This window comes from Electrona antarctica, assembly GCF_951216825.1.
Source record: "Electrona antarctica genome assembly, contig: scaffold_297, whole genome shotgun sequence".
NCBI lineage: Eukaryota > Metazoa > Chordata > Actinopteri > Myctophiformes > Myctophidae > Electrona > Electrona antarctica.
In genome coordinates this window covers 130,399-157,362 of record NW_027638365.1, presented here as the reverse complement: position 1 = coordinate 157,362, position 26,964 = coordinate 130,399, and the positions used below count along the sequence as shown (strand labels likewise).

The following is a 26,964-nucleotide window of genomic DNA, read 5'->3' as shown; positions in this document are numbered from 1 at the left end:
ACAAAATGACCGGAACTACTTAATATTGACCAAAACCAGGGCAGAACTCCCACCATGGGACTCGGGCAATCAATTAATACAGTTGCAACCAAAAAAATCTGAACTATCCCTTTAATGGTGTTTAATGTTTGCGTTTTCACCGTTTGTTTTACATCACCATTACATCACCTAATCAGTTATTATACACATTTTCAGATGGGGGTTGGAGTCCAATTACATGTATTTTTGGGGAAAAAGGTTGAGACATAGAAACATGTTTTGTTTTTCAGAAAACTGTCAGGATTTAGAAGACATTTGTAGAATCGTCCTCAGGTCTGAATGTACTTAAAGGGGAAAACCACCCATTTTCAACATTTTACTATGTCATTAATATACCTTAGAGCTGTTGTGTGGAAATAATAAAAAAGTCCCCCCATTCTGTGTTTCCTAGAACTGTAATTATGAAAAAAATCATTAACATGGTGAAGCACATCTTGATGACATCATCAAGATGTGTTTCACCATGTAAATGATTTTTTTTCAGACCTCGAGTTCTATAGGAAACACAGAATGGGGGGACTTGTTTATTATTTCCACACAACAGCTCTAAGGTATATTAATGACATAGTAAAATGTTGAAAATGAGTGGAATGCCCCTTTAACCCATTTTGACCTGAGATCAGATTCTAAAAATGTCTTCTACATCCTGACAGTTTTCTGAAAAAGCTATGTCAGTGGTTCTTCGATTTTTCAAAAATAGCAGACCTACAAGCTCATAGCGCGCCACTCGGTGGCGTGCTATGAGCTTGTAGATCTGCTATTTTTCAATAGCTAAAGCATAACATAATGCTGACACCAAAAGGGGTTCCCGCCCAGAATGGGTTTAAAGTACCAACAGTAAAAGTCGCCCATTCTCGTTGTGCAGGATGTCCCGTTTCAGGTTGATCTTTTGCAAACAGCAAATGTACATTTAAAGGTAGGGCAAGTGATTTTCTAGCTCTATATTCTGATATTACTCAGTTATATTATTATTATATCACTTCAGTCAGACAACTCACGAATAGATTTAACCAATATCTATTAGAGAATGAGAATACAGGTGTGCATACGATATTAGACTTTTCTCCCTGCTCGGTGCGATTAAACACCATCGTAAAACATTAAGAGCAGTAGATAGATACGTATACAATAAAACCCCCATGGGGAGCATACATAACAGAGCCCACCGGTGGTGCTGGGGTGGTGGTGGTGGGAGCAAACATCACATAACAACCAGGAACCATATGCAGAGGAAGGCAGGAAGAGCATGCAGTCTAGTGAGCTTAAGTAGCCCGCCCAATTGGTCAGCTGACTGCCACATCAGCGAATGACGTGTGGGACTTGCACACACTTATACACCCACATAGTAATGCAGCATGTTAACCCCTTGAGTATAGTATGCGCCTTTGAGCACGGCATGAACCCCCTCGAGTATGTCTGCCTGAACTAACTCTGCAGGCTACGCATCAGTTATTATTATTGTCTCTGAGTCTCTCAAGCTCTTTAACAGACAGAACATGCATTTTCAGGTCGTATCGGGGACACCGATGTTATCCAATCAGGAGAGAGAACTAATTAAGTGAAGAGTGACAATTCGACTGTGTATATGTATTCTCATGTCATTTTAACAGGAAGGAGGAGGAGCTAAACTCCAAGGACGCCATCATCCTCCACCAGTTCTCCAGACCCCAGAGTGGCGTCCCGTCCCTCTCCCCCTTCTGCCTCAAGATGGAGACCTACCTGCGCATGGCCGACCTGCCCTACCAGGTGGGAACATGGTTTAAACCAGGGGTGGGCAACTTTGACCATATAGAGGGCTACTATAGAGCGTCGCAGTCCCGCCCCCTTTCATGACGACGCCAGGCCCAGGAAATAATTCCCAATGCATTTTCCTCATAGACATTTAAAAAAGTATTGCGGTTACGCCGCGGACAAAGCCAACTCTTGTCGTGACAAATCATGACAATTTACAATTTACAATTTAGGCATTTAGCAGACGCTCTTAATCCAGAGCGACTTACATTAAGCAAAAACAAAAAGCATGGCATACATCACATGTATAAAAAGTAGTTATCATGAATCATGCGTGAACGTAACAGTGGAGTATCTATGTAAACTATACATACTATACTATATAATATATTATACATGTGTACTATAACTACGTGACTATGTGTACTATAACTACATAAAGTGCAATTATAGAGCTGTCTACATAACAAGCTATAAGTCTGTTTAAAATACTATCTAAGTCTACATAATGTGCTATCTAAGGGGCTAGGCTAGGGCAAGTGCTACGGGCCATGGTGGAGTCTGAAGAGGTGGGTTTTCAGACTACGGCGGAAGATTGGGAGTGAGGCTGCAGTTCTGACTGCAATGGGAAGTGCATTCCATAGTTTTGGAGCCAGAAGGGAGAAGAGTTTGGGACGTGTGGAGCGTTGTCCCGGCGTTTTTAGTGAAGGTACCTCCAGCTTCCCTGCGTTGGCTGATCTGAGTGAGCGGGAGGGTTTGTAGGGTACGATCATACTTGTGAGATATGGGGGGGCCATGCCTTTGGTTGCTTTGAATGCCAGCATCAGAGTTTTGTATTCTGTGCGGGCAGCGACCGGGAGCCAATGGAGCGAGCGGAGAAGGGGGGAGACGTGTGAGAATTTTGGCTGGTTGAAGACCAAGCGTGCTGCGGCATTTTGGATCAGTTGGAGGGGCTTAAGTGCACATGCCGGTAGGCCAGTAAGGAGGGAGTTGCAATAGTCAAGTTTTGATAAGACTGTTGTCTGGATTAGGAGCTGGGCTGACTCCTGGGTGAGGAACGGTCTAATTCGTCGTATGTTGTAGAGTGTAAACCTACAGGATCTAGTGACAGCTGTGATGTGTGTTTTGAACGAGAGCTGACTGTCCAGGACAACACCAAGGTTCCTGGCTGTCGGGACAGACTTTACCAGGGCGTTGTCTACGGAGATAGTTAGCTCCCGCATAGGGCAGGACTTAGCTGGGAAGAACAGAAGCTCAGTCTTGTCTGGGTTCAGCTTGAGGTGGTTGGAAGACATCCACTGTGAGATGTCAGCCAGGCATGCAGTGAAGCGCTCTTCTACCTGGGTGGCAGAGGGGGGGAAGGATAGAAACAGTTGTGTGTCATCGGCATAGCAGTGATAGGATATATTGTGAGCAGAGATGATGGTGCCAAGGGATTTAGTGTACAGTGAGAAGAGGAGGGGACCAAGTACAGATCCCTGTGGGACCCCAGTTTGGAGGGTGCGGGGGGGTGATAGCAAACCTTTCCAAGAAACCTGGTAAGTCCGGTCAGAGAGGTAGGAGGAGAACCACTTCAGCGCCGTCCCGCCTATGCCTAGATCAGCTAGGGTGCCTAGGAGCAGCTGGTGGTTCACTGTGTCAAATGCCGCCGATAGGTCTAGGAGAATCAGGACTGCAGAGTGGGAAGCAGCCTGGGCAGCATGTAGTGCTTCTGTGACTGCGAGGAGTGCAGTTTCCGTGGAGTGTGCCTTCTTGAATCCTGACTGGTTGGGATCCAGCAGGTTGTTCTCTGAGAGATGGAGAGAAAGCTGGTTAGAGACAACACGTTCAAGGGTTTTGGAAAGAAAGGAAAGGAGTGATACCGGTCTGTAGTTCTTGACATCTGAGGGGTCAAGAGTTGGTTTTTTGAGGAGTGGTGATACCCTGGCTGACTTGAAGGCAGATGGGACGCAGCCTGAGGTTACTGAGGTGTTGATAATGGAAGTGATGAAGGGGAGCAAGTCAGGTGCGATGGTCTGGAAGATTGGAGACGGGGCGGGGTCGAGAGGACAGGTGGTAGGTCTAGTGGATGTGACTAGTTTCAGGACCTCATCTGGGGATAGAGGAGAGAAGGAGGACATGCATGGTATGTTATGGTTAGCATTGGTTGAGTCGAGTGCTTCTTTATGGGGGAGGGGGGTAAAGGAGCTACTGATATCATCAACCTTCTTTTCGAAGTAGTTGGCAAAGGCCTCCGCGGTGAGGGATGAGGGTTGAGTGGGGGGAGGGGGTTTAAGGAGGGAGGAGAAAGTGGAGAAGAGTTTCCTTGGGTTAGAAGTGCAGGATTGGATTTTGGTGTGGTAGAAGGAGGTTTTAGCGGTGGTTAGTGAGAGGGAGAAGGCAGAGAGGAGTGAATGAAAGTGGGAGAGATCATCTGGTAGCTTTGTCTTGTGCCACTTCCTTTCAACAACAAACACAATATTTTGGACCAAACAAATAATTACAAAGACAAAAAAAAGTGTTGTAACCTGCCGTTTTCTTCTTCTTTCTAATTATTTGTTTGGCCCGAAAAATTGTGTTTGTTGTCATGATTTCTCACAACTTGAGTTGGCTTTGTACAAGGCTTAAAAGGTCTTTAAATAAATACTTATCTATGAGGAAAATGAACGGAGAATCATTTCCTGGGCGTGACTGCGATGCTCTATAGTTCCACACTCACTCCAGAAGGCCACTATAGTTCCACACTCACTCCAGAGGGCCACTATAGTTCCACACTCACTCCAGAAGGCCACTATATAGTTCCACACTCACTCCAGAAGGCCACTGTAGTTCCACACTCACTCCAGAGGGCCACTATAGTTCCACACTCACTCCAGAAGGCCACTATATAGTTCCACACTCACTCCAGAAGGCCACTGTAGTTCCACACTCACTCCAGAGGGCCACTATAGTTCCACACTCACTCCAGAGGGCCACTATATTTCCACACTCACTCCAGAGGGCCACTATAGTTCCACACTCACTCCAGAAGGCCACTATAGTTCCACACTCGCTCCAGAGGGCCACTATAGTTCCACACTCACTCCAGAGGGCCACTATAGTTCCACACTCACTCCAGAGGACCACTATAGTTCCACACTCACTCCAGAGGGCCACTATAGTTCCACACTCACTCCAGAGGGCCACTATAGTTCCACACTCACTCCAGAGGGCCACTATAGTTACACACTCACTCCAGAGGGCCACTATAGTTCCATACTCACTCCAGAGGGCCACTATAGTTCCACACTCACTCCAGAGGGCCACTATAGTTCCACACTCACTCCAGAGGGCCACTATAGTTCCACACTCACTCCAGAAGGCCACTATATAGTTCCACACTCACTCCAGAAGGCCACTGTAGTTCCACACTCACTCCAGAGGGCCACTATAGTTCCACACTCACTCCAGAGGGCCACTATATTTCCACACTCACTCCAGAGGGCCACTATAGTTCCACACTCACTCCAGAAGGCCACTATAGTTCCACACTCGCTCCAGAGGGCCACTATAGTTCCACACTCACTCCAGAGGGCCACTATAGTTCCACACTCACTCCAGAGGACCACTATAGTTCCACACTCACTCCAGAGGGCCACTATAGTTCCACACTCACTCCAGAGGGCCACTATAGTTACACACTCACTCCAGAGGGCCACTATAGTTCCACACTCACTCCAGAGGGCCACTGTCATAGCAAAAATCACACCCGTGTGAACTGAGTGGTGTAAGGTCTTATATAGACTGATCAGCTGTGGTCTGTCGTAATGTCTGACATAATGAAATCACACCCGTGTGAACTGGGTGACCATAGCAACCGCATGCTCATTTTTGAGTGGTGTAAACCACTCCTACAACTGGCTTTGTTAGTTTACGTGTCTGTCTGTCTGTCCGTACCAAAAAATGAGCATGGTTCCTACGGTCACCCAGTTCACACGGGTGTGATTTCATTACGTCAGACATTCCGTCAGACCACAGCTGATCAGTCTATATAAGACCTTACACCACTCAGTTCACACGGGTGTGATTTTTTTTGGTACGGACAGACACGTAAACTAACAAAGCCAGTTGTAGGAGTGGTTTACACCACTCAAAAATAGCTACAAGCTCAATATCTACAAGCTCAAAACGCGTCGCAATGCGACGCATTTTGAGTTTGTAGATCAGCTATTTTTGCTATATTTGAATTGAAAACCTGAATAATTTTTTTGACATTTTTTAATTGGAATCCTGAAAATAACCTTTTTATATAATGCATTTAGTTATGTTAACTTTATGAACTGTTAACATAACTACATTGGACACAAAAAGACAACATTATTTTTAATACTCATTTAATACTAGTCATGATGTAATTAAAGCGGGTTTGGAATTGTAAACGGCTGAAATCAATACTATATCAGTATTCTGATATCAACCTGTGGGCCGCATTAAGTGAAGGTGGGGGCCGCATGTGGCCCCCGGGCCGCCAGTTGCCCATGTACTGTATGTTTTAACCCATGTAGGCCTGACATCGAAATTCAAAAAAATGTCTCGTAAATCCTGACAGTGTTCTGAAATACCTATGTTTCTATATCAGTGGTGCTCAATATTTCATGTCCAGGACCCCAAGAATTATATGTAATTGTCCGCCGACCTCCATCTGAAAATATGTTGTTCCAGGGACCCCCTCCAGAAGCAAAGATTTGAGTAACAAACGTTTGCTGAAAGAATATATATTCAAAGATTTGCGCCACTTTTTCACGATTTTTCTAAAATAGCAGATCTACAAGCTCGTAGCGAGCTTGTAGAGTGCCCATACCCGAGGCGGGGTTGGCAAAAGGGCCTTTCTGTGTGGAGATTGCATGTTCTCCCCGTGTCCCCTAGGGTAGGTACCCTCACAAAAAACATGCAGTAATCCTGGTCTCTAAACTGCCTCCCCCTGGCCAGCCGGGGCGCCTGATGGAGGGGAAAGGAACTGGTTGGAATAACGTGTTCCTTCCACACGCTACGTCCAACCAGGGAAACTCCCCCTTGTCAGGTGTAAAGGAGCAACTTGGACACTCAGGCATGAAGGAAGCATGAGTTCAAGTCCGTTGCTCTCCCCATGTCCCCCATATATGGGGACTAGGTTGGCGGAGGGTGTGTAGAGCCCAGGATCACATTAGATAATTGACACGGGTGAAAAATGGGTTACAAAATAATGTTATAAAAAGTATTTAAGAAAAATAGCAGATCTACAAGCTCATAGCGCGGCACTGAGTGCCGCGCTACGAGCTTGTAGGTCTGCTATTTTTGAAAAATCGTGAAAATGTGACCGCAAATCATTGAATATATTCTTTCAGAGCGAGCGTTTTTAAGTCAAATCTTTGTGTCCGAACCACTGATATAGAAACATAGGGTTTTCAGAAAAATGATTTAGAAGACCATCTAATATACATTTGAAAAGTTGTACCCAAAAGTTGTACCCAACCCAGGAAAAGGGACCCAAAGTCAACAGCTACTATGTCACTGACACACTGCAACACACACTGCAACATACTACACTCACACGACAGTAACGTCACAGACTAAGGCGCGATTCATACTCCTATTTTAGAGCCGAATAAAAGTCGGTTCGGCGCTGTAGAGCCTACAATGTGACGTCATTTGAGGTTCGGGGGGGGGGGGGGGGGGGGGGGGGGGTACCGTCCTAAAGTCGGCTCTTCAGTGCTACTGAAAATTTCTGACGAGCCGAAATCATTTCGGCACTACAGCGCCGAAACAGCGGTAAAATAGGAGTATGAATCGGCCCTTACCCTCCGCGTCGATCCACGGCTATCTCCTCATGTCGCGCAGCACGCAGACACTCAACACCACCCACGGAACAATTGTCATTGCACTGCCACTAAAGCCGCCTCCCGTCCCTCACTCACAAACAATATCAATATCAATAATAAACACAAAAACGCCACAAGCACCGACACCCCCGCACGCACACACTCACACACGGGCCACGGAACCCTGTTGCCAGGTCTATGCAAACAAGCCCAGAAAAAATGCCATACAACACGCTACTCACACACACTACAACACGCTTAAAACTCGCGGACCTGGCAACACTGCATCCTTTTTTCCCATTGGCTACTGTTGCTAATTTGTTGCCACGTCTATGAAAACAAGCACAGAAAAAATGCCATTCAACACGCTACTTACACAGACTACCACTCGCTTACAATACGCGGACCTGGCAACACTACATTCCCTCTCCCATTTGCTCAAAGCCCACCACGTGACCCACAAGTTTCAACGGTCAATGCAAACTAATAGGCGAGTGTGCTCCGGTGCGGTATTTCCGAACGCGCCCATCTCATCGCCACAACGCGCGCACGCATGTCCAAGAGGAAAACAATCTAAACATTATATACTAACGTCAGCATCGGGCACATTAACACACACAAGCGTTATTAGTTGAGTTTTCTTATTGAAGTGCCTCTGAATTGTAACGGTGTGTTTATGTCAGTCAGCGATGCGATCCGTACCAGCACCATACGCACGGACTGGAGAGAGGCGAAGTGTTTCTCTCCCTTCGGCTCATGTAGCCCTCATTGTAACTACAAATATTGTTCCCGAACAAACAATGTGGGGTCACTGCAATCCGCAATCCAAAAGATTGTAGCCCTATTATAATGCAGTCAAGGTCCCCCAAAAAATATACTACAGTATCATGTTCTGCTCCATTAATATACTACAGTATCATGTTCTGCTCCATTAATATACTACAGTATCATGTTCTGCTCCATTAATATACTACAGTATCATGTTCTGCTCCATTAATATACTACAGTATCATGTTCTGCTCCATTAATATACTACAGTATCATGTTCTGCTCCATTAATATACTACAGTATCATGTTCTGCTCCATTAATATACTACAGTATCATGTTCTGCTCCATTAATATACTACAGTATCATGTTCTGCTCCATTAATATACTACAGTATCATGTTCTGCTCCATTAATATACTACAGTATCATGTTCTGCTCCATTAATATACTACAGTATCATGTTCTGCTCCATTAATATACTACAGTATCATGTTCTGCTCCATTAATATACTACAGTATCATGTTCTGCTCCATTAATATACTACAGTATCATGTTCTGCTCCATTAATATACTACAGTATCATGTTCTGCTCCATTAATATACTACAGTATCATGTTCTGCTCCATTCTACAGTATCATGTTCTGCTCCATTAATATACTACAGTATCATGTTCTGCTCCATTAATATACTACAGTATCATGTTCTGCTCCATTAATATACTACAGTATCATGTTCTGCTCCATTAATATACTACAGTATCATGTTCTGCTCCATTAATATACTACAGTATCATGTTCTGCTCCATTAATATACTACAGTATCATGTTCTGCTCCATTAATATACTACAGTATCATGTTCTGCTCCATTAATATACTACAGTATCATGTTCTGCTCCATTCAGTATCATGTTCTGCTCCATTAATATACTACAGTATCATGTTCTGCTCCATTAATATTCTACAGTATCATGTTCTGCTCCATTCTACAGTATCATATACTACAGTATCATGTTCTGCTCCATTCTCAACATCTTTATAAATATACTACAGTATCATGTTCTGCTCCATTCTACAGTATCATATACTACAGTATCATGTTCTGCTCCATTCTCAACATCTTTATAAATATACTACAGTATCATGTTCTGCTCCATTCTACAGTATCATGTTCTGCTCCATTCTACAGTATCATATACTACAGTATCATGTTCTGCTCCATTAATATACTACAGTATCATGTTCTGCTCCATTCTCAACATCTTTATAAATATACTACAGTATCATGTTCTGCTCCATTCTCAACATCTTTATAAATATACTACAGTATCATGTTCTGCTCCATTCTCAACATCTTTTGGTTTCCAAAAACAGTAATTTATTGTAAGTAAACAAAAACAGTAAAAAGCAGTTTCATGTGTGCTTATTTTAATTTAAATTAATTTTCTATGTGAAAATACAACAAATAATAATAATACCCATCCGTTACTACATGTGACGGGCACAATAGAAAATACTAATAATTAATAACTAATAACTAATAATTAGATACTAGAAGGCTTTCTTACCTTTCTTTGTAGTTACGTCCCCACCAAAGACGTCCAGGTGTTGTTTTGTGCAAAAAACTCCTTATTGGCTATTTCCCCTACCATAAGCCCTCAATGAATTGAATGGGAATTGAATGGGTGTTGTGCTAATTCGCTTATTTCCATTGAAATAAGTAGTAAAGTGTGCCGCTTGGGATATTATTTACATTATGAAGAGAGGATATATACAAAATAATAATAATTTTGAGCGATGGAAATAAGCGAATTAGCACAACACCCCAATGACCCTATAGCCCCATTCAATTCCCATTCAATTCATTGAGGGCTTATGGTAGGGGAAATAGCCAATAAGAAGCTTTTGCACAAAACAACAACTGGACCTCTTTGGTGGGGACGTAACAACTACAAATAAAGGTAAGAAAGCCTTTTAGTATGGAGTGTGTCCGTTTTGAGAGGAAATAGGTGGCTATGGAACCCCGGCGTCGTGAGGCTTGACGCCTCACTGTTGACGGTGCCGGGTGCGTAAATAAAAACAACTCTCGTCTCGACTTTTGCAATTTGCATCTGTTGTCGTTCGTTGCATATGGAATATGGAACTTTCATACTTTTATGGATCAATAGATTAACTGCTACTTGGAGTTTATAGCCCTGGGGACAGCATGCGTTTTTGTTTTGTTTTACAAAATGGTGAGTTATTATGAACAGAACTGACTGCATTGCCAAATCTCGCAAAGACACCCGGCTTTACAACATATGGCTCGATCAGAATCGAATATCATAACGCTTGCTTTGGTGGGCCCGAAATAAAAAAAAGACTAGTACAGAATGAAGTAGTAGTATTGAGTTGTCATCGGAGGAGGCGGAGGAGGAACTTGGATAAGGACAACAACGCGCATGCAGGTATTTAGCATTGCGTACTGTTCTGATGATGGGCCACTCTAACTTGTTATAGGCCTACTGTATTTTATACAGTATCTAATATAACGTTGAGCCCCTGTGCCAACTGAACTGCAAATGCCTACTGTAGTTGTGTGTTGTGAGCCCGGCGGGCCTCTGTGTAAACTGCTGCTGCAAATGTTATTGGAAATTTTATTCAGTTTGTAGAATGGGCACAGTACTACAGTTCAAACGAAAGTAGCCTACACAGGTCAATACAAAATCTGACTACGAGTATAAAACCAGAAAAATACATTACTTCAGGGTCCTCCATTTTCAATTCATCAAAACATTTAAAGACATATAAAAACGTCTATATGCCTACTCTATTGGGTTCTGATGGGTGGGCTGGCCGTTGGTTGTGCTAAAAAAAGGCAAAAAAAACAGGATAAAAAACGAATTTTGCACGTGCACGCACCCGAGCTCCGGCACCTAAGAATTTAGAAATTAAGCACTGGGTGCAGCTGTGCAGTACATACTCCTCTGACCTCTGACCTCCCCCCCAACCCCAGAACTACTTCGACGGGAAGCTGTCTCCTCAGGGGAAGATGCCGTGGATGGAGTACAACCAGGAGCAGGTGTGCGGCAGCGAGTTCATCATGGACTTCCTGGAGGAGCGCCTCGGCGTGAGCCTCAACCAGAGCCTGACGCTGCAGGAGAGGGCCGTGTCGCACGCCATCACCAAGATGGTGGAGGAGCACTTCTACTGGTGAGAGTTAAGGGATATAGGGCCGTGTCGCACGCCATCACCAAGATGGTGGAGGAGCACTTCTACTGGTGAGAGTTAAGGGATATAGGGCCGTGTCGCACGCCATCACCAAGATGGTGGAGGAGCACTTCTACTGGTGAGAGTTAAGGGATATAGGGCCGTGTCGCACGCCATCACCAAGATGGTGGAGGAGCACTTCTACTGGTGAGAGTTAAGGGATATAGGGCCGTGTCGCACGCCATCACCAAGATGGTGGAGGAGCACTTCTACTGGTGAGAGTTAAGGGATATAGGGCCGTGTCGCACGCCATCACCAAGATGGTGGAGGAGCACTTCTACTGGTGAGAGTTAAGGGATATAGGGCCGTGTCGCACGCCATCACCAAGATGGTGGAGGAGCACTTCTACTGGTGAGAGTTAAGGGATATAGGGCCGTGTCGCACGCCATCACCAAGATGGTGGAGGAGCACTTCTACTGGTGAGAGTTAAGGGATATAGGGCCGTGTCGCACGCCATCACCAAGATGGTGGAGGAGCACTTCTACTGGTGAGAGTTAAGGGATATAGGGCCGTGTCGCACGCCATCACCAAGATGGTGGAGGAGCACTTCTACTGGTGAGAGTTAAGGGATATAGGGCCGTGTCGCACGCCATCACCAAGATGGTGGAGGAGCACTTCTACTGGTGAGAGTTAAGGGATATAGGGCCGTGTCGCACGCCATCACCAAGATGGTGGAGGAGCACTTCTACTGGTGAGAGTTAAGGGATATTCATACTTCTACTGGTGAGAGTTAAGGGATATTCATACTTCTACTGCTGAGAGTTAAGGGATATTCATACTTCTACTGGTGAGAGTTAAGGGATATTCATACTAAGGGATATTCATACTAAGGGATATTCATACTAAGGGATATTCATACTTCAGTTTACTGGTGAGAGTTAAGGGATATTCATACTAAGGGATATTCATACTAAGGGATATTCATACTAAGGGATATTCATACTTCAGTTTACTGGTGAGAGTTAAGGGATATTCATACTAAGGGATATTCATACTAAGGGATATTCATACTTCAGTTTACTGGTGAGAGTTAAGGGATATTCATACTGAGGGATATTCATACTAAGGGATATTCATACTTCAGTTTACTGGTGAGAGTTAAGGGATATTCATACTAAGGGATATTCATACTTCAGTTTACTGGTGAGAGTTAAGGGATATTCATACTAAGGGATATTCATACTTCAGTTTACTGGTGAGAGTTAAGGGATATTCATACTAAGGGATATTCATACTTCAGTTTACTGGTGAGAGTTAAGGGATATTCATACTAAGGGATATTCATACTTCAGTTTACTGGTGAGAGTTAAGGGATATTCATACTAAGGGATATTCATACTTCAGTTTACTGGTGAGAGTTAAGGGATATTCATACTAAGGGATATTCATACTTCAGTTTACTGGTGAGAGTTAAGGGATATTCATACTAAGGGATATTCATACTAAGGGATATCCAGACGTGTTAGTAAAAACAGAGAGATGTGTTGTGTGAGCGCTGACCCCCCGCGGCTCAGTGACGTCACCTCACCCAAAACGGCCATACATCCAAACAGAACAATCCTACAACATTAAATTCACTTTGCCACTCGATCTGCCACTCGATCTGCCACTCGATCTGCCACTCACTATATGCATGCATCGCATGCCCTCTATTGTCACACAAATATTTGTGATTAACATTTAATTGTGTTATATTTTGGCATTGAACATTGGAAAGTTACAATTTGTATTTCTATTTGCCTTTTAGGCTTCGTAATCACAAGTTGCAGATATAAATAACTTAAATATGCCAAGAAATCACAAACACATTTTTTTGTCTTCTTTCCAAATTGTTTTGCAAAATAGCGAAAATAGTTGATCTACAAGCAGCATGTCACGAAGATCAACTATTTTTTGACATTTTTCAACATGAAAACGATTTGAAGATTCTGCAAAAAATAATTGTGATTATCTCAAAAAAGTGTGAAACAGGCGATTACGTAATGATTGTGACAGGCCTAGTGAGAGTTGGGAGAAGTTGTACTGGTGAGAGCCAGGCCTAGTGAGAGTTGGGAGAAGTTGTACTGGTGAGAGGCAGGCCTAGTGAGAGTTGGGAGAAGTTGTACTGGTGAGAGCCAGGCCTAGTGAGAGTTGGGAGAAGTTGTACTGGTGAGAGCCAGGCCTAGTGAGAGTTGGGAGAAGTTGTACTGGTGAGAGCCAGGCCTAGTGAGAGTTGGGAGAAGTTGTACTGGTGAGAGCCAGGCTTAGTGAGAGTTGGGAGAAGTTGTACTGGTGAGAGCCAGGCTTAGTGAGAGTTGGGAGAAGTTGTACTGGTGAGAGCCAGGCCTAGTGAGAGTTGGGAGAAGTTGTACTGGTGAGAGCCAGGCCTAGTGAGAGTTGGGAGAAGTTGTACTGGTGAGAGCCAGGCTTAGTGAGAGTTGGGAGAAGTTGTACTGGTGAGAGCCAGGCCTAGTGAGAGTTGGGAGAAGTTGTACTGGTGAGAGCCAGGCCTAGTGAGAGTTGGGAGAAGTTGTACTGGTGAGAGCCAGGCCTAGTGAGAGTTGGGAGAAGTTGTACTGGTGAGAGCCAGGCCTAGTGAGAGTTGGGAGAAGTTGTACTGGTGAGAGCCAGGCTTAGTGAGAGTTGGGAGAAGTTGTACTGGTGAGAGCCAGGCTTAGTGAGAGTTGGGAGAAGTTGTACTGGTGAGAGCCAGGCCTAGTGAGAGTTGGGAGAAGTTGTACTGGTGAGAGCCAGGCCTAGTGAGAGTTGGGAGAAGTTGTACTGGTGAGAGCCAGGCTTAGTGAGAGTTGGGAGAAGTTGCACTGGTGAGAGCCAGGCCTAGTGAGAGTTGGGAGAAGTTGTACTGGTGAGAGCCAGGCTTAGTGAGAGTTGGGAGAAGTTGTACTGGTGAGAGCCAGGCTTAGTGAGAGTTGGGAGAAGTTGTACTGGTGAGAGCCAGGCTTAGTGAGAGTTGGGAGAAGTTGTACTGGTGAGAGCCAGGCCTAGTGAGAGTTGGGAGAAGTTGTACTGGTGAGAGCCAGGCCTAGTGAGAGTTGGGAGAAGTTGTACTGGTGAGAGCCAGGCCTAGTGAGAGTTGGGAGAAGTTGTACTGGTGAGAGCCAGGCTTAGTGAGAGTTGGGAGAAGTTGTACTGGTGAGAGGCAGGCCTAGTGAGAGTTGGGAGAAGTTGTACTGGTGAGAGCCAGGCCTAGTGAGAGTTGGGAGAAGTTGTACTGGTGAGAGCCAGGCCTAGTGAGAGTTGGGAGAAGTTGTACTGGTGAGAGCCAGGCCTAGTGAGAGTTGGGAGAAGTTGTACTGGTGAGAGCCAGGCTTAGTGAGAGTTGGGAGAAGTTGTACTGGTGAGAGCCAGGCTTAGTGAGAGTTGGGAGAAGTTGTACTGGTGAGAGCCAGGCCTAGTGAGAGTTGGGAGAAGTTGTACTGGTGAGAGCCAGGCCTAGTGAGAGTTGGGAGAAGTTGTACTGGTGAGAGCCAGGCCTAGTGAGAGTTGGGAGAAGTTGTACTGGTGAGAGCCAGGCCTAGTGAGAGTTGGGAGAAGTTGTACTGGTGAGAGCCAGGCTTAGTGAGAGTTGGGAGAAGTTGTACTGGTGAGAGCCAGGCTTAGTGAGAGTTGGGAGAAGTTGTACTGGTGAGAGCCAGGCTTAGTGAGAGTTGGGAGAAGTTGTACTGGTGAGAGCCAGGCCTAGTGAGAGTTGGGAGAAGTTGTACTGGTGAGAGCCAGGCCTAGTGAGAGTTGGGAGAAGTTGTACTGGTGAGAGCCAGGCCTAGTGAGAGTTGGGAGAAGTTGTACTGGTGAGAGCCAGGCCTAGTGAGAGTTGGGAGAAGTTGTACTGGTGAGAGCCAGGCCTAGTGAGAGTTGGGAGAAGTTGTACTGGTGACAGACAGGCCTAGTGAGAGTTGGGAGAAGTTGTACTGGTGACAGACAGGCCTAGTGAGAGTTGGGAGAAGTTGTACTGGTGACAGACAGGCCTAGTGAGAGTTGGGAGAAGTTGTACTGGTGAGAGCCAGGCCTAGTGAGAGTTGGGAGAAGTTGTACTGGTGAGAGCCAGGCCTAGTGAGAGTTGGGAGAAGTTGTACTGGTGAGAGCCAGGCCTAGTGAGAGTTGGGAGAAGTTGTACTGGTGAGAGCCAGGCCTAGTGAGAGTTGGGAGAAGTTGTACTGGTGAGAGCCAGGCCTAGTGAGAGTTGGGAGAAGTTGTACTGGTGAGAGCCAGGCCTAGTGAGAGTTGGGAGAAGTTGTACTGGTGAGAGCCAGGCTTAGTGAGAGTTGGGAGAAGTTGTACTGGTGAGAGGCAGGCCTAGTGAGAGTTGGGAGAAGTTGTACTGGTGAGAGCCAGGCCTAGTGAGAGTTGGGAGAAGTTGTACTGGTGAGAGCCAGGCCTAGTGAGAGTTGGGAGAAGTTGTACTGGTGAGAGCCAGGCCTAGTGAGAGTTGGGAGAAGTTGTACTGGTGAGAGCCAGGCTTAGTGAGAGTTGGGAGAAGTTGTACTGGTGAGAGCCAGGCTTAGTGAGAGTTGGGAGAAGTTGTACTGGTGAGAGCCAGGCCTAGTGAGAGTTGGGAGAAGTTGTACTGGTGAGAGCCAGGCCTAGTGAGAGTTGGGAGAAGTTGTACTGGTGAGAGCCAGGCCTAGTGAGAGTTGGGAGAAGTTGTACTGGTGAGAGCCAGGCCTAGTGAGAGTTGGGAGAAGTTGTACTGGTGAGAGCCAGGCTTAGTGAGAGTTGGGAGAAGTTGTACTGGTGAGAGCCAGGCTTAGTGAGAGTTGGGAGAAGTTGTACTGGTGAGAGCCAGGCTTAGTGAGAGTTGGGAGAAGTTGTACTGGTGAGAGCCAGGCCTAGTGAGAGTTGGGAGAAGTTGTACTGGTGAGAGCCAGGCCTAGTGAGAGTTGGGAGAAGTTGTACTGGTGAGAGCCAGGCCTAGTGAGAGTTGGGAGAAGTTGTACTGGTGAGAGCCAGGCCTAGTGAGAGTTGGGAGAAGTTGTACTGGTGAGAGCCAGGCCTAGTGAGAGTTGGGAGAAGTTGTACTGGTGACAGACAGGCCTAGTGAGAGTTGGGAGAAGTTGTACTGGTGACAGACAGGCCTAGTGAGAGTTGGGAGAAGTTGTACTGGTGACAGACAGGCCTAGTGAGAGTTGGGAGAAGTTGTACTGGTGAGAGCCAGGCCTAGTGAGAGTTGGGAGAAGTTGTACTGGTGAGAGCCAGGCCTAGTGAGAGTTGGGAGAAGTTGTACTGGTGAGAGCCAGGCCTAGTGAGAGTTGGGAGAAGTTGTACTGGTGACAGACAGTGTGGCAGAACCAATGGAATCTGGTGGGAATGAGATCAGGTTGAGATGAATACCAAACGACTCGTCCCTTTACCAACTCGCCCCCGTGAAATGTTTTAATGTAGTTAACAGTTAATTTAGTATTTCCCTCCCTCTCTGAAACCCGAAATAATCTTGTATACAGATTTATTTCATTGTATAGTAGTCGATCTCTATACTCTGTAAAATTAAGAAAGAATAACATGACACAGAGACGGTGACTGCTTAATTAAGTTAATTTAGGACCTTCTAGCAGTTCATTTCGTTTTATTAAACACATTTCTTCCATGTAGCCCATGTTTTGCAATGGGATCATCATGCTATTATGCCCGTGGATATACAGAGTGAACCTAACAATGACAAATGAATATGATAATACCTTTTATATAATCACCAACATGAATTATGTTTGTTATTTACAGCTAGGTAGAGTAGTGGGGCGAGATGGAAAAGGGGCGACCGTACCTGTTATTTACAGCTAGGTAGAGTAGTGGGGCGAGATGGAAAAGGGGCGACCGTACCTGTTATTTACAGCTAGGTAGAGTAGTGGGGCGAGATGGAGAAGGGGCGACCGTACCTGTTATTTACAGCTAGGTAGAGTAGTGGGGCGAGATGGAAAAGGGGCGACCGTACCTGATATTTACAGCTAGGTAGAGTAGTGGGGCGAGATGGAAAAGGGGCGACCGTACCTGTTATTTACAGCTAGGTAGAGTAGTGGGGCGAGATGGAAAAGGGGCGACCGTACCTGATATTTACAGCTAGGTAGAGTAGTGGGGCGAGATGGAAAAGGGGCGACCGTACCTGTTATTTACAGCTAGGTAGAGTAGTGGGGCGAGATGGAAAAGGGGCGACCGTACCTGTTATTTACAGCTAGGTAGAGTAGTGGGGCGAGATGGAAAAGGGGCGACCGTACCTGTTATTTACAGCTAGGTAGAGTAGTGGGGCGAGATGGAAAAGGGGCGACCGTACCTGTTATTTACAGCTAGGTAGAGTAGTGGGGCGAGATGGAAAAGGGGCGAGCGTACCTGTTATTTACAGCTAGGTAGAGTAGTGGGGCGAGATGGAAAAGGGGCGACCGTACCTGTTATTTACAGCTAGGTAGAGTAGTGGGGCGAGATGGAGAAGGGGCGACCGTACCTGTTATTTACAGCTAGGTAGAGTAGTGGGGCGAGATGGAAAAGGGGCGACCGTACCTGTTATTTACAGCTAGGTAGAGTAGTGGGGCGAGATGGAAAAGGGGCGACCGTACCTGTTATTTACAGCTAGGTAGAGTAGTGGGGCGAGATGGAAAAGGGGCGACCGTACCTGTTATTTACAGCTAGGTAGAGTAGTGGGGCGAGATGGAAAAGGGGCGAGCGTACCTGTTATTTACAGCTAGGTAGAGTAGTGGGGCGAGATGGAAAAGGGGCGAGCGTACCTGTTATTTACAGCTAGGTAGAGTAGTGGGGCGAGATGGAAAAGGGGCGACCGTACCTGATATTTACAGCTAGGTAGAGTAGTGGGGCGAGATGGAAAAGGGGCGACCGTACCTGTTATTTACAGCTAGGTAGAGTAGTGGGGCGAGATGGAAAAGGGGCGAGCGTACCTGTTATTTACAGCTAGGTAGAGTAGTGGGGCGAGATGGAAAAGGGGCGAGCGTACCTGTTATTTACAGCTAGGTAGAGTAGTGGGGCGAGATGGAAAAGGGGCGAGCGTACCTGTTATTTACAGCTAGGTAGAGTAGTGGGGCGAGATGGAAAAGGGGCGACCGTACCTGTTACCGTTGAGATTAGGCAGAGGTTAGGTTTAGTGTTAGAGAGTTATGTCTAGTTTGTAGTTTAGTGGCACTGTGAGCAGATATATTTATAGTTTGTAGTTTAGTGGCACTGTGAGCAGATATATTTATAGTTTGTAGTTTAGTGGCACTGTGAGCAGATATATTTATAGTTTGTAGTTTAGTGGCACTGTGAGCAGATATATTTATAGTTTGTAGTTTAGTGGCACTGTGAGCAGATATATTTTTGGTAGCGAGCAGCAAGTTTCAGAGTTAAGGTAAAATAATTCCCCTAAAAAACTAACATACTTCTTTGAAGTCCTTACAAGCATAGTAACCCAAAATATTATTAGAGACATGTTCACAATTAGTAAAACATAGGCTACCTAGTTTTGCGGTGATGTCACACACCGAAAGATAGCCAATCTACGTTAAAATCATTATTATTTTAGCTATGTTATGCGAGAAAAGTCCTATTTGATTGACAGCCCATACATCCAATCAGAAAAGTCCTATCTGATTGACAGCCCATACATCCAATCAGAAAAGTCCTATCTGATTGCATTAAACAATGTTAAACTCACTTTGCCAAGTCGATTTGGCCACTCAATTTGTGCAAGCGCATACCCTATATAGTAATACAAACGTGTTTGTGTGTTTGTGCGTGCGTGTGTCCGTGCGTGCGTGCGTCTCCCTCCCTCTCACCAGGACCATAGCGTACTGCCAGTGGGTAGACAACCTGGAGCAGACCCAGCGGATGCTGTCGGTCAGCGGTCCGCTCAGCGACCTCCTCAAGTGGATCCTCAGTCACCTGACCGGCGGCATCGTCAAGCGGGAGATGTACGGCCACGGCATCGGGCGCTTCTCCAGGGAGGAGGTGTACGCCCTGATGGAGAAGGACATGAGGACACTGGCCACGCTGCTAGGTAGGATCACAGACACAGAAAGGTAGACGCCTCCTTCGGCTCTGGGCCGTCTGTATCTCCATAGACACAGAAAGGTAGACGCCTCCTTCGGCTCTGGGCCGTCTGTATCTCCATAGACACAGAAAGGTAGACTCCTCCTTCGGCTCTGGGCCGTCTGTATCTCCATAGACACAGAAAGGTAGACTCCTCCTTCGGCTCTGGGCCGTCTGTATCTCCATATAGACACAGAAAGGTAGACGCCTCCTTCGGCTCTGGGCCGTCTGTATCTCCATAGACACAGAAAGGTAGACGCCTCCTTCGACTCTGGGCCGTCTGTATCTCCATAGACACAGAAAGGTAGACGCCTCCTTCGGCTCTGGGCCGTCTGTATCTCCATAGACACAGAAAGGTAGACGCCTCCTTCGGCTCTGGGCCGTCTGTATCTCCATAGACACAGAAAGGTAGACGCCTCCTTCGGCTCTGGGCCGTCTGTATCTCCATAGACACAGAAAGGTAGACGCCTCCTTCGGCTCCGGGGCGTCTGTATCTCCATAGACACAGAAAGGTAGACGTCTCCTTCGGCTCCGGGGCGTCTGTATCTCCATCGACACAGCAAGGTAGACGCCTCCTTCGGCTCTGGGCCGTCTGTATCTCAATTTACAATTTACAATTTGGTGGGTTTTCAGACTACGGCGGAAGATTGGGAGTGAGGCTGCAGTTCTGACTGCAATGGGAAGTGCATTCCATAGTTTTGGAGCCAGAAGAGAGAAGAGTTTGGGACGTGTGGAGCGTTGTCCCGGCGTTTTTAGTGAACGTACCTCCAGCTTCCCTGCATTGGCTGATCTGAGTGAGCGGGAGGGTTTGTAGGGTACGATCATACTTGTGAGATATGGGGGGGCCATGCCTTTGGTTGCTTTGAATGCCAGCATCAGAGTTTTGTATTCTGTGCGGGCAGCGACCGGGAGCCAATGGAGCGAGCGGAGAAGGGGGGAGACGTGTGAGAATTTTGGCTGGTTGAAGACCAAGCGTGCTGCGGCATTTTGGATCAGTTGGAGGGGCTTAAGTGCACATGCCGGTAGGCCAGTAAGGAGGGAGTTGCAATAGTCAAGTTTTGACAAGACTGTTGTCTGGATTAGGAGCTGGGCTGACTCCTGGGTGAGGAACGGTCTAATTCGTCGTATGTTGTAGAGTGTAAACCTACAGGATCTAGTGACAGCTGTGATGTGTGTTTTGAACGAGAGCTGACTGTCCAGGACAACACCAAGGTTCCTGGCTGTCGGGACAGACTTTACCAGGGCGTTGTCTACGGAGATAGTTAGCTCCCGCATAGGGCAGGACTTAGCTGGGAAGAACAGAAGCTCAGTCTTGTCTGGGTTCAGCTTGAGGTGGTTGGAAGACATCCACTGTGAGATGTCAGCCAGGCATGCAGTGATGCGCTCTTCTACCTGGGTGGCAGAGGGGGGGAAGGATAGAAACAGTTGTGTGTCATCGGCATAGCAGTGATAGGATATATTGTGAGCAGAGATGATGGTGCCAAGGGATTTAGTGTACAGTGAGAAGAGGAGGGGACCAAGTACAGATCCCTGTGGGACCCCAGTTTGGAGGGTGCGGGGGGGTGATAGCAAACCTTTCCAAGAAACCTGGTAAGTCCGGTCAGAGAGGTAGGAGGAGAACCACTTCAGCGCCGTCCCGCCTATGCCTAGATCAGCTAGGGTGCCTAGGAGCAGCTGGTGGTTCACTGTGTCAAATGCCGCCGATAGGTCTAGGAGAATCAGGACTGCAGAGTGGGAAGCAGCCTGGGCAGCATGTAGTGCTTCTGTGACTGCGAGGAGTGCAGTTTCCGTGGAGTGTGCCTTCTTGAATCCTGACTGGTTGGGATCCAGCAGGTTGTTCTCTGAGAGATGGAGAGAAAGCTGGTTAGAGACAACACGTTCAAGGGTTTTGGAAAGAAAGGAATCTCCATAGACACAGAAAGGTAGACGCCTCCTTCGGCTCTGGGCCGTCTGTATCTCCATAGACACAGAAAGGTAGACGCCTCCTTCGGCTCTGGGCCGTCTGTATCTCCATAGACACAGAAAGGTAGACGCCTCCTTCGGCTCTGGGCCGTCTGTATCTCCATAGACAGAAAGGTAGACGCCTCCTTCGGCTCTGGGCCGTCTGTATCTCCATAGACACAGAAAGGTAGACGCCTCCTTCGGCTCTGGGCCGTCTGTATCTCCATAGACACAGAAAGGTAGACGCCTCCTTCGGCTCTGGGCCGTCTGTATCTCCATAGACACAGAAAGGTAGACGCCTCCTTCGGCTCTGGGCCGTCTGTATCTCCATAGACACAGAAAGGTAGACGCCTCCTTCGGCTCTGGGCCGTCTATCTCCATAGACACAGAAAGGTAGACGCCTCCTTCGGCTCTGGGCCGTCTGTACTCAAGTGAGGGCAAGATTCCTTGGCAGCAGTCTGGCAACGCGAGACTAGTACTTCACAGTAGAGCTTCACAGTAGAGACTAGTGCTCAACAGTAGAGACTAGTGCTCCACAGTAGAGACTAGTGCTCCACAGTAGAGACTAGTGATCCACAGTAGAGACTAGTGCTCCACAGTAGAGACTAGTGCGCTCCACAGTAGAGACTAGTGCGCTCCACAGTAGAGACTAGTGCGCTCCACAGTAGAGACTAGTGCTCCACAGTAGAGACTAGTGCTCCACAGTAGAGACTAGTGCTCCACAGTTGAGACTAGTGCTCTACAGTAGAGACTAGTGCTCCACAGTAGAGACTAGTGCTTCACAGTACAGACTAGTGCTTCACAGTAGAGACTAGTGATTCACAGTAGAGACTAGTGATTCACAGTAGAGACTAGTGCTTCACAGTAGAGCTTCACAGTAGAGACTAGTGCTTCACAGTAGAGACTAGTGCTTCACAGTAGAGCTTCACAGTAGAGACTAGTGCTTCACAGTAGAGACTAGTGCTCCACGGTAGAGACTAGTGCTTCACAGTAGAGACTAGTGCTCCACGGTAGAGACTAGTGCTCCACAGTAGAGACTAGTGCTCCACAGTAGAGACTAGTGCTCCACAGTAGAGACTAGTGCTTCACAGTAGAGACTAGTGCTCCACAGTAGAGACTAGTGCTCCACAGTAGAGACTAGTGCTCCACAGTACAGACTAGTGCTCCACAGTACAGACTAGTGCTTCACAGTAGAGACTAGTGCTCCACAGTAGAGACTAGTGATTCACAGTAGAGACTAGTGCTTCACAGTAGAGCTTCACAGTAGAGACTAGTGCTTCACAGTAGAGACTAGTGCTTCACAGTAGAGCTTCACAGTAGAGACTAGTGCTTCACAGTAGAGACTAGTGCTTCACAGTAGAGACTAGTGCTACACAGTAGAGACTAGTGTTCCACAGTAGAGACTAGTGCTTCACAGTAGAGCTTCACAGTAGAGACTAGTGCTTCACAATAGAGACTAGTGCTTCACAGTAGAGCTTCACAGTAGAGACTAGAGCTCCACAGTAGAGACTAGTGCTCCACAGTAGAGACTAGTGCTCCACAGTAGAGACTAGTGCTCCACAGTAGAGACTAGTGCTTCACAGTAGAGACTAGTGCTCCACAGTATAGACTAGTGCTCCACAGTAGAGACTAGTGCTTCACAGTAGAGACTAGTGCTCCACAGTAGAGACTAGTGCTTCACAGTAGAGCTTCACAGTAGAGACTAGTGCTTCACAGTAGAGACTAGTGCTTCACAGTAGAGACTAGTGCTCCACAGTAGAGACTAGTGCTCCACAGTAGAGACTAGTGATTCACAGTAGAGACTAGTGCTTCACAGTAGAGCTTCACAGTAGAGACTAGTGCTTCACAGTAGAGACTAGTGCTTCACAGTAGAGCTTCACAGTAGAGACTAGTACTTCACAGTAGAGACTAGTGCTTCACAGTAGATACTAGTGCTTCACAGTAGAGACTAGTGCTACACAGTAGAGACTAGTGCTCCACAGTAGAGACTAGTCTTCCACAGTAGAGACTAGTGCTTCACAGTAGAGCTTCACAGTAGAGACTAGTGCTTCACAATAGAGACTAGTGCTTCACAGTAGAGCTTCACAGTAGAGACTAGTGCTTCACAGTAGAGACTACTCTAGTGCTTCACAGTAGAGACTAGTGCTTCACAGTAGAGACTAGTGCTCCACAGTAGAGACTAGTGCTTCACAGTAGAGCTTCACAGTAGAGACTAGGGCTTCACAGAAGCTTCCGTGTGCGTCACAGAGCGGACGTTCGGGTCTGACAAGTCCCGGAAAAAGACTCGCTGTGATTGGCCAGTAGTCACTTGAGTGGCAGCGTGGCGGTATAGCGTGCCTTCCGCACGTCCGCCCTCACGTCGATATACGCGTGGATCCAGTGATTTGCAGTGGCCAATGAGGCATCTATTATTTAACATATCTATGGGTAGGACGGCGGAGGTCAGGGGTCATCGCCATGCTGGCTTGTGATGGACATTTTTGTCAAAATTCCATTTTTGCCAGACATACAAAATATTACCAGAAACACAAGGAGCTGGTTCTGAATGACCGTAACAGGTCTGTGCAAATGTAACCAAATGGACCCATAAGAGTCCATTTGGTTTCATGTGTACACTTAAGAGGCAAGGGGGGGTCGTTGCAAATTAAACATTTGAGAACCACTAGCCCAGGGTTTCTCGGTGGGTCCCGACATTATTTTGGGGGGGTCCCCAGATTATATATAAAAAGATGCAAGACATGGTCAAAGTATTCCCGGGGGTCCCCAACCAAAAACGTTGAGAACCCCTGTACCAGCCTACTAGTTGTATAACAATCAGAATCAAAGATTGCAGCTCTTCTATTTTCCAAAAATCAAGTAATCCATGAAGTCCTCAAATAAATAGGCAATGCATTGCTCAAAACAAATAATAACAACAACAAGTAGCCTATATTCCTCACCCAACCTTCACGTCAGGATTCAGGAGGCCACAGCAGGTTCCCCTTTTCAACCTTCACGGCAGGATTCAGGAGGCCACAGCAGGTTCCCCTTTTCAACCTTCACGTCAGGATTCAGGAGGCCACAGCAGGTTCCCCTTTTCAACCTTCACGGCAGGATTCAGGAGGCCACAGCAGGTTCCCCTTTTCAACCTTCACGGCAGGATTCAGGAGGCCACAGCAGGTTCCCCTTTTCAACCTTCACGGCAGGATTCAGGAGGCCACAGCAGGTTCCCCTTTTCAACCTTCACGGCAGGATTCAGGAGGCCACAGCAGGTTCCCCTTTTCAACCTTCACGGCAGGATTCAGGAGGCCACAGCAGGTTCCCCTTTTCAACCTTCACGGCAGGATTCAGGAGGCCACAGCAGGTTCCCCTTTTCAACCTTCACGGCAGGATTCAGGAGGCCACAGCAGGTTCCCCTTTTGTCCAAAAGCTCTGAATTGATTCAGAGAAAATGTTCCTTGTCCAAACTTTCCTATACAAACATTAAAACCGCCATTGACAATGGACATAGTTTAATGTCTGTTTTGTCACCAACTCAAACATTAAATGCCATTAACAACGAACATAGTTTAATGTTAATGTTTAAATCGACATATGATGTTATGTTATGATATCGCGATGATGTAAGATGATAAAGGTTGGTAAAGCACCCCTCACTTCACACAGGTGTGATTTTGTTTTTAACCCATTCTGGGTGGGAACCCCTTTTGGTGTTTTAAGCATTAATAATAATTCTTTGTTTAACCGGTAGCCAGTGAAGGTCACGGAGGACTGGTGTAATATGATCTCTGGAACGGGTATTGGTGAGTAGACGGGCGGTTGAGTTCTGGACATATTGCATTATACTTTAGCTATTGAAAAATAGCAGATCTACAAGCTTGTAGTGCTGCGCTACGAGCTTGTAGATCTGTCCCTGGAACAACATATTTTCAGGTGGGGGGTCGGCGGCCAATTACATATATTTTTGGGGGTCTTTGACATGAAAATGTTTGAGCAACTTTGAGCATCAGAAAGAACTGTCAAGAATTTAGAAGACATTTGTAGAATCTGTTCTCAGGTCTAAATGGGTCAAAGTACATATATATATATATATATACAGGTTAGTCAGTCCCCTCCAGTTTTCTCCTTCCTCCTGCACTGGAAGAACAAACATTATGTAAATGTGACCAGTGTGTGTCACATGACCTCAGCTCATGGTGGTTTAAAAACATGGTGGATATCATAGCACACTGACTGCTGACCTCTGGTGGTGAAAAGCGAGCATTGCACCGTGGCTGTTTATTGTGTAACAGATGCAGAGGGAGATCTCAGGCTTTGTCAAACTCCAGTTAAACACACCCTATATATATATACGCTCTTATGGGAATTACACTGAAAACACATTGTCCATATTCTGTCAGCATTGTACATTGTATGTATGTATGTATGTATGTATGTATGTATGTATGTATGTATGTATGTATGTATGTATGTATGTATGTTACGTATGTATGTATGTATGTATGTATGTATGTATCTATGTATCTATGTATCTATGTATGTATTGGATTAAAATGGGTGAGGTTTAAAAAAGGCAAAGGCATGCTCTGTTGCACTGGCCTAAAAGTGGGTCCTTTAAAACTGCTTCAACTTCTGAGAGTGTGTGTTTGGTTCATTAGCCACCAGATGGCATACCTTATAAGTATGTATGTATGTATGTATGTATGTATGTATGTATGTATGTATGTATGTATGTATGTATGTATGTATGTATGTATGTATGTATGAATGAATGTATGTATGTATGTATGTATGTATGTATGTGTGTGTGTGTATGTATGTATGTATGTATGTATGTATGTATGTATGTATGTATGTATGTATGTATTTGGTTAAAATGGGTAAGGTTTTAAAAAAAGGCAAAAGCATGCTCTGTTGCACTGGCCTAAAAGTGGGTCCTCTAAAACTGCTTCAACTTCTGAGAATGTGTTTGGTTCATTAGCCACCAGATGGCATACCTTATAAGTATGTCTGTCTGTCTGTCTGTCTGTCTGTCTGTCTGTCTGTCTGTCTGTCTGTCTGTCTGTCTGTCTGTCTGTCTGTCTGTCTGTCTGTCTGTCTGTCTGTCTGTCTGTCTGTCTGTCTGTCTGTCTGTCTGAGTGTGTGTGTGTGTGTGTGTGTGTGTGTGTGTGTGTGTATGTATGTATGTATGTATGTATGTATGTATGCATTTAAAAGGGGGGCTTTTTTGTAAAATCCCAGCCTACAATACCTTCATATATTTAAAATCCAATGTAAGGTTACCAGTGAAGGGCAACCTGCCTATTCACTGGGGACTATGCAAGGCAGAGGCGTCCACCCCCCTGAGTCCAAGTTAGACTAGACCGCATACCTAAACCAGGTGTGAGTGTAATATGTAGGCATTGGATAATCAACGTCTTTCATTTAGACCAGTTG

The 26,964-nt window shown here is 46.1% G+C and overlaps 1 protein-coding gene across 1 annotated transcript in view; it reads left to right on the top strand.

The window, feature by feature from the left end:
• LOC306918139 (failed axon connections homolog) overlaps positions 1-26,964 on the top strand; it is an 88,225-nt gene that overhangs the window by 9,532 nt on the left and 51,729 nt on the right. Inside the window, exons 2-4 of the mRNA XM_079531020.1 lie at positions 1,650-1,785; positions 11,351-11,547; positions 19,359-19,576. Of these exons, the coding sequence (XP_079387146.1) occupies positions 1,650-1,785; positions 11,351-11,547; positions 19,359-19,576 (551 nt within the window). The remainder of the gene's footprint in view (positions 1-1,649; positions 1,786-11,350; positions 11,548-19,358; positions 19,577-26,964) is intronic.